Genomic DNA, 15,323 nt, shown 5'->3' on the forward strand with positions numbered 1-15,323 from the left:
AACATACACATTTTTAAATGAACTCTACAGTGGAAGTGTTAGAAGAAATCTTTGCCGTCCTGCTGTGTGCTCGTCTCCTGGGTGATCTCTCCACCATAGCAACAGTACTGGAATCTGGAGGCGTTTTATTGGTCAGCGCCAGAAGACGTAACGCCAGCGATTGGTCAAACAGCACGCCAATCAGAGGACACGAGCAGAAGGCCCCGCCTAGCACGGTTGCAGAAAACAAGGGCATTGGGTTGCCAGTTTACACGCCCGTTAATGGGGATGTGTGTGACCTGTGGAAGATGCCTATGGAAAACTAGCATGTTTTCAGACAATCTAAAAATGAAGCAACGACGCCAGTCGTTTCAGGCGCGTTTTTGCACAACCAGTAAATCATAGGGCAGAAGCTTAGAAACATCACAGGTCGTGGAGTTTTTTTTTGCTTTCGAAATCGAATGAATTGCCACTGTGTCGCTGCGGAGGACGAAGGGCTGCAGAGACTCCATCCCTGAGCAGCAGCATCCCAGGTAACCTACAGCTGATACTGCACATAAATCCAAACCTACTGAATTTAAAATGTAAGCTTGCATCATTGTGCATTCTAAGGGTTGCATTCAGACTGACGTTACTTTGCAGCCTGTGCTGTGATCAATAACACTGGATGCTGGTGTTTTATTACATTAGCCCAGCGTTTAACATGCACCTCCATCCTGCTATAGGACAGCCTTCATGTACTGTATGTGTAGTGTGTGTGTGCTAGGGGTAAATGCCTTTTCCATGCATCATATGAGACTAGTCTCCAATTTAGTGCCATACACAGTGCATGCACTGATCTAATAACTACAGTAGTTTTAGTATGTGTAACATAGCAGCAGCTGGTTTGAATTAAGGAATGTTCCATTCCAAAATATATTTAACACCACATCCAAGAATTAAATTAGTAAAGGTTTGGGTTGTGCTTGACTCATGCAAGAAATAGTAATACATTATTAGGAATAAAACAATGGCTAGTCAATAAACAAAGTTATATGGTTATGCATAGGACTGATTAGGACAATACAAGCGTAGACCGTGTTCTGTATAAATGTTGCCCACACTTATTGCGGGCCTGCACACTAATTCTGCATTGCAGACTGAAGGCGGACACGTCAGAGGCTCATCCCACTAGGTGAAAATATGGGCCAGTCCATGTACGATTTAATTCACATGCTCACACGTCCTCAGGAATTGGCTGACCTAAATAAGTCAATGGAATTAAGCAAAAACATGTGACAAAACGTATTGATATGACCACGGGCTATTTAATTATCCTCATCAGTGTTCTGATTAAAGAGCATCTGATGAATTAGTGAGTAACTGCAGGATTAATGTTATCTTGCAGGCAGTCTCTCCATTGATAAACTGGGGATGCCTCTTAGGCTACAAATGGAGGGATTTTTTCAATGACTCTTTATAATATAAAGAGTCTGTAATGTATTTTTCTCTGGGACATCATGTAGGTCCAAAGATGCTGTGTTGTTATACATGTTGATAACTGCACAGTCATAATCCAGTCTGCAATATATTCCTCTTCATTTTCTTATATGCACTGAAAATGCGTCACATGTTCATGGTTTCTTGTAGAGCCTTGACTGACAGGTTATTGAGCCTCTGCTGTGTTCACTTATTCCTCACTCCTCTCTCTCTCTCTCTCTGCCCTTCACTCCCTCCTCATCTATACAGCTCACCCCTCCAATATCGATCCACGTGCAAACTCCAGTCTGTTAATGAGCATCCCTGTGGAGAGGAGAATCCTTTATTTTGCCAAATTTAAAAGAGCCAATACACCTTCCTCCTCTCAGTAAAACACTGCTGTTGCATTTGAAATGTTGCAATGATGTTCAGCTTGGTCCCAGTGTCCTTCCTGTTGGCCCTTTTCCTGTACTTCACATCGGAACCAAAGTCAAAAGTGGGCATTCAGGTATTTTATAGCAGCAATAGCAGCTTTGATCAACAATTACAGCAACAACAGTCAAAAATGCAGAACTGCTGGCATTTTCTGTGTCCAGTGTTGACAGGCTTGGAGCGAGTGGTGGAATGGCTGTTTGGCAGTTGCCATGTTCATCAACACCCATGTACTTTGGTAGGATTTTACACAAAGTTGGGAAAAACCCATTTCACCCAGTGGTCAGTGTTGTTTAAATACTACCTTATTAATTTTTGGTAATTTTCTATAAAAAATTATTCAGCAGGGATACCTCATCTTTGTCCTATGGACAGCATGCTGCACACTTTTTTGTATGTTTTCTCCACTCCACACAGCTGAGGAACTCTAACTTTATCCCTGGTGGAAGATGTTAAGTTGTTTTCAGTTGGAAAACTAACAAAAAACATGTTTTACCCAGAGGTATCCAAATTTTTGTATACGACTGCAGACTGTGGGTTATGTAAACTTGGCAGCCTTCCTACTGTTTACAGAATTGATTTTAGGGAAGGCACTGGTGTAGACACCTCAGCACAAACCCTCTGTGCCAGCAGAAAGTCTAGAAAATTCATAGCAGCATCTAAAGCCCAAGTCGCAATTCTATCCCTGTCGCCCTGAGCAGTGAAAACTCAAACTACCCCCTTTATCAAAATCAGTGCAGACCATGGTTCTTTAACATACAGTTAACATTTGAAGCTAAGTGGTTTGGACTGTCTCTGTTATAAAGTAATATGTGCTCTGATGTAGTACTTACAATATTCTATATTAAATTTAATGTGTAGAAAATAGGATGTAAAAGAATAAACATCTGGGAGCCATAGTATATAATTTACATATCAGAAAACACAGCTTTAGTAGTTTAGCATGAGATTTAAAACATGTTCCTAGTGCTTGTATAATATGTGGTTACCTTTTGATTTCTCATTGAATTTGAAGAGATGCTCTCCTTGCATCACAAACATAGTGACATTGTCTGTGCCACAGTGTCAGAAAAGAAATTAGATCTCATTAAATCAATGCACCTTATCATATTAGCACCCTGGAATGCAGCAAGGGCATTCAGGTGTTAAATTCTAGTCCCAATGTCACGGCAGGAAGCAGTTCCACAATAGCTGGACTAACAGTAAGCCTCAAAGACACTGAATTCATCTTGAAAGTGTTCTTTAATTATGAATAATTTAGAGCCAAAATCCTCCTGTTAAGTCTAAATAATGGATGGCGCCCCAGTATGAACCCGGGAAGAACAAGTGGAGGTGGAGAGGGAGATGGAGGTGGAGTTGGGAGGAGCAGAAAGACAGTGGTGGAAAGGACAGACAGAACTGTGGTAAATTATAGAGAGGGGAATGATATAGTGGTGTTATTAGGCTGTCCGTTATAGTGCACAATATGTATTAATTACAAATCGGAGTTAAAGTCTTAAATGTGTCTTAAAGGTTGCATTCACGATTTTAATAAAAAAATTCTTCTTCTGCGGGCGGCACGGTGGCGCAGCAGGTAGTGTCGCAGTCAGACAGCTACAACACCTGGAGGTTGTGGGTTCGATTCCCGCTCCGGGTGACTGTCTGTGAGGAGTGTGGTGTGTTCTCCCTGTGTCCGCGTGGATTTCCTCCGGGTGACTGTCTGTGAGGGGTGTGGTGTGTTCTCCCCGTGTCCACGTAGGTTTCCTCCAGGTGACTGTCTGTGAGGAGTGTGGTGTGTTCTCTCTGTGTCTGCATGGGTTTCCTCTGGGTGACTGTCTGTGAGGAGTGTGGTGTGTTTTCTCTGTGTCTGCGTGGTTTTCCTCCGGGTGACTGTCTGTGAGGAGTGCGGTGTGTTCTCCCTGTGTCTGCTTCGGTTTCCTCCCACAGTCCAAAAACACACGTTGGTAGGTGGATTGGCGACTCAAAAGTGTCCGTAGGTGTGAGTGTGTGAGTGTGTGTTGCCCTGTTAAGGACTGGCGCCCCCTCCAGGGTGTATTCCCGCCTTGTGCCCAATGATTCCAGGTAGGCTCTGGACCCACCGTGACCCTGAATTGGATAAGTGGTTACAGATAATGGATGGATGGATGGAAATTCTTCTTCGTCTTTCGGCTGCTCCCATCCGGGGTCGCCACAGCGGACCAACCACGATCCGCACAATTTTAATCAAAAAATACTTTTCATGAAAAGTATATTTCCTCACCATTTGCGAGCTCTCCAGTCTGTGTGCATGCTCAAAACAGATCTTACGTGTTTACGAAGCCCCAGTGTCTGTAAATGGGTAAAAAAGACTGTGAAGAGACAGACAAATGTTGAAAAGCATGAACAGAGATAAGGATATTGCTTCATTCTTGCTCCATAGGTGGGTAATATTGACTTGTTTTTGCTGTAGATGGAACTGACTCTAAATTCGGGAGAGTGCTAACTGCATGAAAGTAATCACCAACCTAAAATGCTACAAAACCAAACAACTCAAGTACCACGTGAGATTCTGTGGTAATTCAAACAGTAAATAAAAACTTACAAAATACAAACAATAGTAATTTTTTTCCCTTCAAACCTCTGGTTCCACATTAAGGAATGCAGAGCTTCTGAACGTAAACAAAACTGAGAACAGCGTTTCCTCACAATCACAGATGACCCCTTTAAAGTTCAAATTTGATGTTTTATATTTGTAAATATTTGAGTTTTGTGTCTGTTTGCTAGATTTGTAAATCTAGCTTGGGTATATTTATGTGGATTTGCGTACAGCTCTGTACAGGATGCACCATGATATGATAAGTAACATATTAAATATAATTTTTTTTTTGCCCAGTGTATTCATACTGAGGATGTTTGGTCTCAGTAAAGATTTAAACCTGCACATTAACAGTCCAGATACCTCTTGATTTGGCCAAATGTCATCAGCAAATAACCATTAAATGTGGATTAAAATGTGCTTGAGTGTGATCTGTATAGAATGTGTACTTCAGTTCTCTTGGAAAATCAACAAGAAGCAATTTGACCAGGAGTGTCCAGGCTTTTGAATGTACCTTAGGAGTATCCATCTATCTTCTTCATCTGTCTGCTGCTTGTCATGAAACCGTCAGCTCCCATCAGCACTCTCATCGTCCAGGAGTCAGTCTGGGTCCAGTCCGGCACACAGGGGACAGGCTGCTGCCGTCTGCTGACTAATGCTGCTACACCTGATCAATACAGAAATGAAAAAGTGAAATCCTTTCTGCAAGAGATGAGATAGACACTCAACTGCATTAGAATAAGACTACCCAGTAAACAAGGAAGGTCCCTGGACGTTCAAAATAGGTCTAAAAGTTGTCTGTCCGTCAATGACATATTTTAAATGTCAATGGACGTCCAAATCCCATCTTAATAAGTTAGTTAAGTTGTGACCAATCGATAACGTCAGTGGACGTCCAAAATGCGTCTAATAGTCGTCTTTTCAATGTCTGTGTTTGGACGTCTTTTCAACTTTCATTTTCAACCTTAAGAAAACGTTGATTAGACGGCAGTCATTACGTTATTCCAACGTTGAATCAACGGCTAATTGTTTACTGGGTAAACTGTTTTATTCATCATAAGTTTAGTATTTAGGAACAAAAATTAACAATTCAGTGTAGCTCTTGGCTCAAACATGGAAACAGGAGCTCTGTCTGTGTGTGTGTGTGTGTGTGTGTGTGTGGGGGTGGGGGGGGGGGGCACAAGAGATTGAGAAGGAAGGGTCAGAGTTAGAGTTAGTTATGATATTTAATACATATTTGAACATAAACAAAACGTAATCTACCTGCTGAACTCAACAGTACTGACTGTGAGTGCTGTGTTTACATCGACAATAAAACCGCTAAGACGTCAATATCTCCTTCCCTCAGACAAAATGACCACACTTACAAGTAAATCATTTCAGGACTAACAAACCAAGCCAAAGATCTTTACATCAAATGTGATGTAACTGATTGACCACCTAGTATTTTCTCCACAGTAACGGCAAAGTCCCAGATCAAGCTCCAGATCCGAAGTCCTCTGGTTAATGTCCACATGCACATTTTCCCCCACCCTAATTCTGATTTGTGCATTGTTTGACTGTTTATATTTTAGCAAACATACACTATATACACCTTCTTACAGACAGCTGCAAGTACTTGTGAATCGTGACTGGACCACAGATGGCTGGCAATTGTCCACTATCAACAGAAACCCAAGCCTGCCTCCAAAATAGCATTCATCTAGATGGATGGCACTGATGCAGTCATGTGCTTTGGGCCACCTTCTCTATTAATACTCAAGGGAAACATGATGGAAGAGCCCTGGATATTTTTAGACCCAAGTGTAGGTCAGAATGCAAAGCAGTGTGTGTTCACTCCCATGAACACAACAGTGGTGAGAAAAGCCACAAGCAGCCTATTGTGTTCCCCTTCCCACTTAGCTCATGCGTATCAAATCAAGTCATTAATATGGGTGAGTTTTTGGTCTTGCTTTTTTCCTTGAAGTACTCGGTGATGGGAGTTCCATGTAGTACTCGATTACTGGTCTTCAGCATTAATGTAAAAACAGCAGAGAAGTGTTTCTGAATTGCTACTCTTCATATGCCCTAAGCTCAGGAAATGTGCATAGACTCGAAGCTCCCTGAAAGCCTTTTTGCAAGCACTGTACATTTTGTTGTGGCTGTGAAAATGCTTACGCTTTGCAGGCTGACAGAAGCTGTCAGGCACCACATCAGCAATCGCATGCAGCCTCTTTTGTGTGTGTTTCTGTGCTTGCATTCCATGCCTGCAGTGTTGATATGGTAGCCCATACTCTGAAACTACAGCTTTAGTACAACCAGGTTCAGATGTAGTGGGGTATTTAGGTGTTGGAGCTCATTTGAAAGTCACTGTTTGAATCCTTTTCCTCAGGGCTAAAGAAACAGACCCCATTACTAATTGTTGATCTTCAATGTGTGCAACAGAGCTATCTGTGTTATATTTACTGATCAGTACCTATATGCATCTGTGCAGATAAGCAGACACCATGCTGACTAGCATCACGGAGAGCATCCTATGCTGTCTGACGGGCAAGACTGCCAATGTGGTCCTGCCCGTGGAGTCTTCGGATGCCGGCCCGGCTGATGGCTTCGAGTTTGTGGAGGTGAAGCCGGGTCGTGTGCTGCGGGTGCGCCACATCCTGCCCGAACGTCCAGCTGTCTCTGAATCCCAGCCGGAACAGGGTGCAGTTATCCACTGCAAGCGCAAGATTACTCTGTACCGCAATGGGCAGCTGGTGATTGAGAATCTGGGTGACGTCCTGCACTCCGAGATCCTCCAGTGCCAGAACGGAGATGTGGAGCAGTGCAGTACAGTGGAGGTGGATCTGGCTGATTATTCCACTGCCCCTTCGTCTCCTGACCCCAAGCCTGCACCTCCACTTCCAACCACGGACCAGCAAAGACCCGCACCTCCACCAAGACGCCGCAGACGGAAGCCCAAGCGCACTGTCCTGATAGACTCCGAGAGGCGCATCACCAGCTGCAAGGGCACGCATTCAGACGTAGCTCTCTTTTTCATCCACGGTGTCGGGGGCTCACTGGACATCTGGGGCCGCCAGCTGGACTTCTTCTCCAGGCTGGGTTATGAGGTTGTTGCCCCCGACCTGGCGGGGCACGGTGCCAGTACGGCCCCACAAATAGCAGCCGCTTACACCTTCTATGCCCTTGCAGAGGACTTGCGGGCTATATTTAAAAGATATGCTCGTAAGCGGAACATCCTCATCGGCCACTCATATGGGTAAACCTATTGTTTACGATTACGTTTGACAATTACTGTTGGCAATTTGGTGTCTAAACTTGCATGTTTAAATTTCACCTAGTTATCTGGTTTCTGTGACACTTTCTTTTGAGGAAATGTAATGAAATGGCATCTTCCCTGCTGTTTTTCTCATGCTCTAGGGTGTCATTTTGTACGTTCCTGGCACACGAGTACCCTGAGCAGGTGCATAAAGTGGTGATGATTAACGGGGGAGGCCCAACGGCACTGGAGCCCAGCTTGTGCTCGATCTTTCAGCTGCCCTCTTGTGTCCTGCACTGCTTGTCTCCCTGCCTTGCCTGGAGTTTCCTCAAGTATGTAGCCACACTTATCTACTCTTATTGCACCAAATGCAAAGGACATTTACCGTGTAACCTAGCACAGGATTTACCACTTATCTCCTTCCCTCCTTCTCCATTAGAGCTGGCTTCGCCAGACAGGGCGCTAAAGAAAAGCAGCTGTTAAAGGAGGGAAATGCCTTCAACGTGTCGCCGTTTGTGCTCCGGGCCATGATGAGTGGTCAGTACTGGCCGGAGGGAGATGAAGTTTACCATGCCGAACTCACAGTGCCAATATTGCTGGTGCATGGCCTCTATGACAAGTTTGTGCCGATGGACGAGGACCAGCGCATGGCAGAGGTATTAGTTCGTAATATACTTCACAATAGATTCAAATAGAGAATTAATATTGTTTGACAATGATTTTAATGGATACAACAGAATCTGCAACTGTGCTACAGTTAAAACTCCATGGCCGGCAAGGCCACAGTGAACAAGAGAACCAGTGTGAAGCATATCCTTGGTTAAGGAGCATTACGCATATGCAGATGTCACTGCAGGAGAGGCAGATGTGTACTGCGTGAAACAAAAGGCTTTTTATTTTACTGAGAAGAGGAGTGTTAACAGGCAGGATGTCAGAATTAGTTATTCCAGAGTTTAAAAGTTTTAAGACTTATTCCAAACATTGCTTGATTGATCATAATTCAGCCAGACCAGCAGGGTTTTGTAAAACATGGCAGAACATTCAGTGACTAGTTCCATCACCATTTGACTGAACTGTAATGCCATATATTCTATAGTTCTCACTGTGTTTATATATTTCCAGATCCTTCTTTTCGCCTTCCTGAAAGTGATCGAGGAGGGCAGTCACATGGTCATGATGGAATGCCCTGAAATAGTGAATACCCTTCTTCATGAATTCTTTCTCTGGGAACCAGACAACTCCAGAAAGGATTCTGACTCCAAGGCTCCTGTTGACCAAAGCGCCATTGATGCCACCATCACAGATGGAGTGACTGCAGAAACCACCGGGACACTCAAATCCAACAAGCCTCTGAACAAATAACCAATGAAGATTGGTGATTTTTTTTTTGAGGGGTAAACTAATCCGAAGGCTGTTTGACGGCAGGCTGTACCAGGTGGAACAGTCACCCAGGCTGAGAGGGCTGTTATTTGCAGGTGTAGTTTGAGCTGAGGGTTCAAGCAAGTTGCACCAAAGCAGCGAAAAAAGTCCAAGTGGTGAGACTCTGCCAAAACTGGCCAGAGAAAGAAAGATACGAAAGCTTAAAACAAGTTTCAGACCAGAAATGACGGTTTGTTCAATCTTGACGGCTTCACTTCTCTCTGCTACCTTTGGACTTATATCTTTCCTTGTCGTGTTGTCTAAACAAAAAGGACTGGAGGTCCGGCTAACGGATGAAGTGCTTGGACTCTGACTGGACCACAATCCGGACCAGGTTGTTCTGGACTGATCCAGGCTGGTCCCCATGCTCGTACAGTGCTTGTGAATCTATTATGTGATCTATTGTGACCCAGACCACGTGAGCATATCAAAAAGGGAGAAAGAAAGTCTAATCTAATCTGTCGTGATTTAATAGATTCCCTTTGCTGAACGCTGTTATCTGTTCAGACTTACTTAGTAACAACAACAATGATTGTCATGACAGACAACGTATCTAAAGTAGTGGTATCGTCTTCCTGTGTAACGTGCCCACCGCCCCAGGAAGACCAAACACATGGGGGAGGCTGGTAAGGAGACCTCCGGCAAGCAATCATTTCAAATAAATGAACATGGTACTCCTCATGTAGCTTCAGAATGTCAACACTTATATAAATATATAAATACAGTTATTCTATAATATCCAACTATATGTTTTTCCCATCTGATGTTTCCTTTAAACAGAAACAAAACAACAGCTCAGAGGCTGGTACCAATGGGGAAATGTTGGGAAAAATAAAGTGCGCAACAAGCAGAAAATTCTGTGTCAGTAGGAGCACTCGTATCCTAGCAACCAGGAATTAGAGGAAAGAGGGGCGTTGGCGGTGCCGAGATGCTGTTGCTATGGAAACGCTGATATGATTTTGGTGCTGTCATAAAAAAACAGGAAATAAGCTAACACATTGCAGTACTGCTACTATAACCTGCAGATATTAATACACACACACACCTAGCTGTATATTTATAGTCGCAACTGGGAGGACTGAAATTAATAAGTAGCATTTCAAACGCTAAATAACAAACAGATGCTGACATTTGCTTTGCTCCGACTGCAGAATTAGGCCCCGTTACTGTGTGCCACTTGACAAAATATATAAAAACAGCCGGGCAGTCTGAGCAAAGCACAAAGTAGGGCTACTTCAAGGCACAGGTTGTCATGACAACAGCAGGCAAAAAGCCCATCTGGTCAAAAAGCTGCAGGCCTGGTCTGTGTAACTGGGGTCTATCAAAGATAATTGCATCCTAGAAGAACACAAGGCATCACAGCTTTCTAGCATCTCATCAGGTTAATGTAGCAGAGGTAATGCAACAAAACGCACAGAACGCAGTCATAATCTATCTGCTAATTCCTCTGGATGAACTCTGGACTGGATTCGTTGTTTGATTAAAGCTCAATTGGCTCAGTATTCTTGACTGCAGATGTTCATTTGGGATGCCAGTTTTTAAATCTGTAAAATTTTAATCTTTACCTTGGTGGATTATAGTGTATCTCATGTATATGCATCTTCCCAGTGAATTAGTGTCTTATTGGCTTAGCGTCAAACCTTAACATCATTCATATTAATGGACATAGCCCTGACTCGAGCATGTTCGGGTTTTCATATAAATCACACGAAAAAGAAGAGCAATGCAACGAGAGCATACCTCCGTCTTTTAAAACATTCTCTTTGACAGGTTTTTAAATCTCCTGTCAATCACTAATCCACTATGCGATGATTTTACAGTGCCTCTCTGTGACTGTTTTTGTAGAGGCTCTGGGTCTAGAGGCAGAAGACCTGGCTTTTCTAAAATTATTTTATTAAACATTGTTATATTCACGGGTGGTAAAAAAGCAATTTCAGACGCAATATGAATCAAGCTTTCGGGATTACCCACAATGCAGTTTTAAAAGAGTGTAATGACTTTGTTTCTGCCAGGCGAGGAGTATGACTACCCCCTCCCCACAGAAAGGAGTTTTATATGGAGGGAAACAACCCGCAAATCTATATACCAAACAATAATCAAAAATTCTATTCTTAATTGAGGATTTATTATGGGTTTATTTTTGTGTGTGCAAACAGAAACATGGATTCACATACTGACTAATAACAAATATTTCAGCTAGCTCTACAGACTGATACCCACTGTCGATACGATGTGTATCTCTTTCATTACATCAGATTTATCACCAATTTAAAATATAATAATAATAAAAACTTTCACCTCTGGTACAAACTCAGCATATATTCTAAACAAAAAGGGTGATGACTACGCCAAATATCATTACTACTGCAAGAGTGAACAACTGAAATAAGTGAAAGTGTAACTAACCACTGTAAATGGCTTATTTCCTGATAACACACTGTTATTATTAATGCTACAGGTGGACGGAGTGGCTTTAGATGCAGTGGAGCTATGTGATTATACGATCTAATGGCTGTTCATATAATGAACCAGAGTGACTGAGATCCCAAAGGACTGGAGACAGGGAGAGAGTGTTCATCCAGGTTTAGGTTTGGGGCTGTTCTGGTTTAAAAGAGAGGGAAGCATTAAGAGACGGTCACTGGAGCATTTTTTCAAAATATAATAAAAGGATAGATCTTGGCACTGTCCAGGACTCTCTCCTTATCTTCCTCGGGATGTGTACACGACGTCAGTGCTCTAGTGTGCTGCTCCCTTTTGTGGTTCTATTTTACGCCAGTCTATGTTGCATTAAATGTGGAAAACACACTGCCTGGAAATGTGTGGATATAAGATTAAATAAAAGTCACCTATAAAAATGTTCAACCATGTGTGTGGTTTGTGTCGGAAAGAACGGACATAAATAAGCTTCATGTCATTGCTCCTTTAAAGAAAACAAATAAGGAATCACAGATTGGAGGTTTTTGCTTTGATTATTTTAGACAAATACCACAGGATCCAAAAACCCAGTGAACATGTGAATACTGTGTGTATCGCCAGTTGGAACTTGAGGTATTTGGGCTTTGGTGTTAACACATCAACCAGCTGTAATTTCTAGAGGCTGACACAAGGGGGCGCTGCTGATAAATGTAGACTACAGGAATGCAGTTTAAACAAACATTTGAACAAAGTCAAAGAACGTGTGCATTGTTGATTTTCTAAGAGAAAAAAAAAGATAACACCTTCCGTAAGCGAGAGACATAAAACAGACATGTCAACGTTTTACACAGGCACTGTTTTGTTTATTTCAGTATGTTAAATTTAGCAAAATAACTTGAAAATGTGTATGATAAAAATATGTAGAAGTGTGTTGATACTGTTTCCTATTTTCACTTTCATTAAATAAATATTTTCACTTAAAAAAAACAACAACAACAAAAAAACAGGTGACCGGTGACCAAGCTTTAACCAACAGTACACGTCCAATGTAATAGATGTACACGGCATCTAGGTTTATTACTATTATTATTATTATTATATATAATAATTAAAAATGATATATTCTTGATAAGGCGGCACGGTGGCGCAGCAGGTAGTGTCACAGTCACACAGCTCCAGGGGCCTGGAGGTTGTGGGTTCGATTCCTGCTCCGGGTGACTGTCTGTGAGGAGTTGGTGTGTTCTCCCCGTGTCCACGTGGGTTTCCTCCGGGTGCTCCGGTTTCCTCCCACAGTCCAAAAACACACGTTGCAGGTGGATTGGCGACTCGAAAGTGTCCGTAGGTGTGAGTGTGTGAGTGAATGTGTGTGTGTCTGTGTTGCCCTGTGAAGGACTGGCGCCCCCTCCAGGGTGTATTCCCGCCTTGTGCCTGATGATTCCAGGTAGGCTCTGGACCCCCCGCGACCCTAAATTGGATAAGCGGTTACAGATAATGGATGGATGGATATTCTTGATAAGTATAATTTTTCACAATTACAAGACAAACAAAGATATGATTTAAAAAAAAGTATTTTTTTCTAGAAAGTAATAGATGTATCGTGAGCAAGTGTGAAGTTTGTTTTGATATATTGTCCTTAATAATACGGATTTGTTAAATCAACACCACACTTCATTTACTAACCGGTAAAGCTAGGTATGGGATGATAACCTCAAATAATGCTGCACATCCACGAGGAGCAATTTGGAAAGGGTTAAACCAACACATTCACACAGAATGTCACCACTTACTTTAATAATGAAATTTGTTTTCATTCTGGTATTAGGGATTTTTGTAAACAAAAAAGCTCTTACTTCTCAGGTTAATAGCTTTTTAAATCTCATTAAATCTCTAAAGTGTTTTCACAGTACTGTACAATTCAAAATGTATGTGCAAAATATGTAAAAATGTAAGTATTAACCCACAGATGTGAGTGTATGAATGCACTATTGAATTCTATAGAATTAACCTAGAGTGAATTTAGACAGTAGAAAACATGATAGCCAATGCTAGCCATATTATTCATTCATTCATTGTCTGTAAGCGCTTATCCAGTTCAGGGTCGCGGTGGGTCCAGAGCCTACCTGGAATCATTGGACACAAGGCAGAAATACACCCTGGAGGGGGCGCCAGTCCTTCACAGGGCAACACAGACACACACACACATTCACTCACACACTCACACCTGCCACACCTGAGCCACTGTGCCACCCGCTTTTTTATATCATTAATATATGATGTGTTAAATATGTTTTCATAAGGTGAATTCTAGCTAAAATATTTCAACTTTGAAAATGGCCAAATTCAAAAATCTTGGCATAATGTAACATTTATGTCCATAGGTCTCAAATATAATCTAGATGTTAGGAAATCTATGTACTGTAGTATCATATTTGATTTACATATTCACATATACAAGTTTTCTGGTCACTTCATCTTGTAGTGCCAAGTTAAGGATACAGAAAATATAGTAAAATTTAAAAAATTTAACACCCATCCAGCTGATCTGATAACTAATGAACAAGACTAAATATTAGAATCCTTCACATACCATTCACAACACAGCGGTACTAACCCTACATCTTCACAACTGTGAATTAAACAATTGTTTTAAGTTTGATGAGAAGACAAAACAAGGCCTAGGTCAAGGTTCCTTTCTTAATGATTTCCCTCTAACGCTTCAAGTAAGCTGTTGAGTTTAAATCTTCCAAAACACATGCAATGGTCATCAGGAAGCCCTGAATCACAGGAAACAGCCAAATATTTATGTTCCACTGTCTCAAAGCCGTCATCCTCACAGCAACAGGTTCCGATCACTTCCAAAACATTGCTGACCCCTGTGTCACATGGCTACCCCACCCTGCGTGTATGTATATTTTTACAATTACTAAAAGGTGGAGCAGTTTCCCCCGGACGTCCCAGAGCTGAAATCACCTTTTGACTCTGTTTAGCGTCACAGACAGTTTCAACCACTTCACAGAATTTAGTTACCAAGGAATTAAACAGAAATCACATATATCATTACACACACAATCAAAAAGTATAAAATCTAACTCTCTTCGTTACAGATGGTACTATCTTTCCGATTTGGCTGTGAGGCAATAGAACATTCCATAACTGGTCTGTTGCAATACATGGGAAACACATTTTTCCACTGGTGCTTTGCTCAAAATTACGTGAAGATGTTTACAGGATTTCCAACCGCAGCCATGTCAGAATGCCCTTGGTGTGCTCTGTAAATTATGCACTGATCCAAATAAACATTTTTTAGGTCACATTTGTGCTAGTAGTGGATTGTGTTACTAGTAATTGATTCCATCGTTTGAGCAGTTGTGTTTCAAAATGTCTGCCTTGTTTTCAATCATAAAATCTGAAAATTCCTTGCTCATTTGGATGTTTATAAATTATAATAGCACAGACAGGAAGATGAACAACAGCTTAAGAATACGCTGACCAAGGCTAGGCCGTATGTTTGTGTGAGTGTGTTAAGCTGTAGTTATGTTTTTGTAATAGCAGAAACACATTAGAAGAACAGATTCGAGCTTTGACATGCTAAATAAACCTCATATGCTTCCATTACCCATCACTTTTAAGCATTGGGTAAACATTATTTACTGTTTCAAGAGATATTTCTGAGCAAATTAAATTCAAGTTCTTTATATGCTTAAGAAGGATGGTAGTTTAAGGAAAAATAAAATAATACATCAATGTAACCAACTAAACGTTCATTCTTTGATTCATTTATTCCTTTTCTGTAACTGCTCCATCCAGCTCTGAGTTGCGCTGGGTTTG

At 41.7% G+C, this 15,323-nt stretch overlaps 1 protein-coding gene across 1 annotated transcript; it reads left to right on the top strand.

Moving 5' to 3' along the window:
• Positions 1-254: 254 nt before the first annotated feature.
• LOC136677610 (protein ABHD8-like) lies at positions 255-11,916 on the top strand. The gene is made up of 5 exons (XM_066655175.1): positions 255-512; positions 6,897-7,661; positions 7,823-7,993; positions 8,101-8,317; positions 8,784-11,916. The coding sequence occupies exons 2-5, from the start codon at positions 6,910-6,912 to the stop codon at positions 9,021-9,023; spliced, it is 1,380 nt and encodes a 459-aa protein (XP_066511272.1). The 5' UTR covers positions 255-512; positions 6,897-6,909; the 3' UTR covers positions 9,024-11,916.
• Positions 11,917-15,323: the final 3,407 nt, after the last annotated feature.

The sequence above is a fragment of the Hoplias malabaricus genome, chromosome Y (genome assembly GCF_029633855.1).
Source record: "Hoplias malabaricus isolate fHopMal1 chromosome Y, fHopMal1.hap1, whole genome shotgun sequence".
Taxonomy (NCBI): domain Eukaryota; kingdom Metazoa; phylum Chordata; class Actinopteri; order Characiformes; family Erythrinidae; genus Hoplias; species Hoplias malabaricus.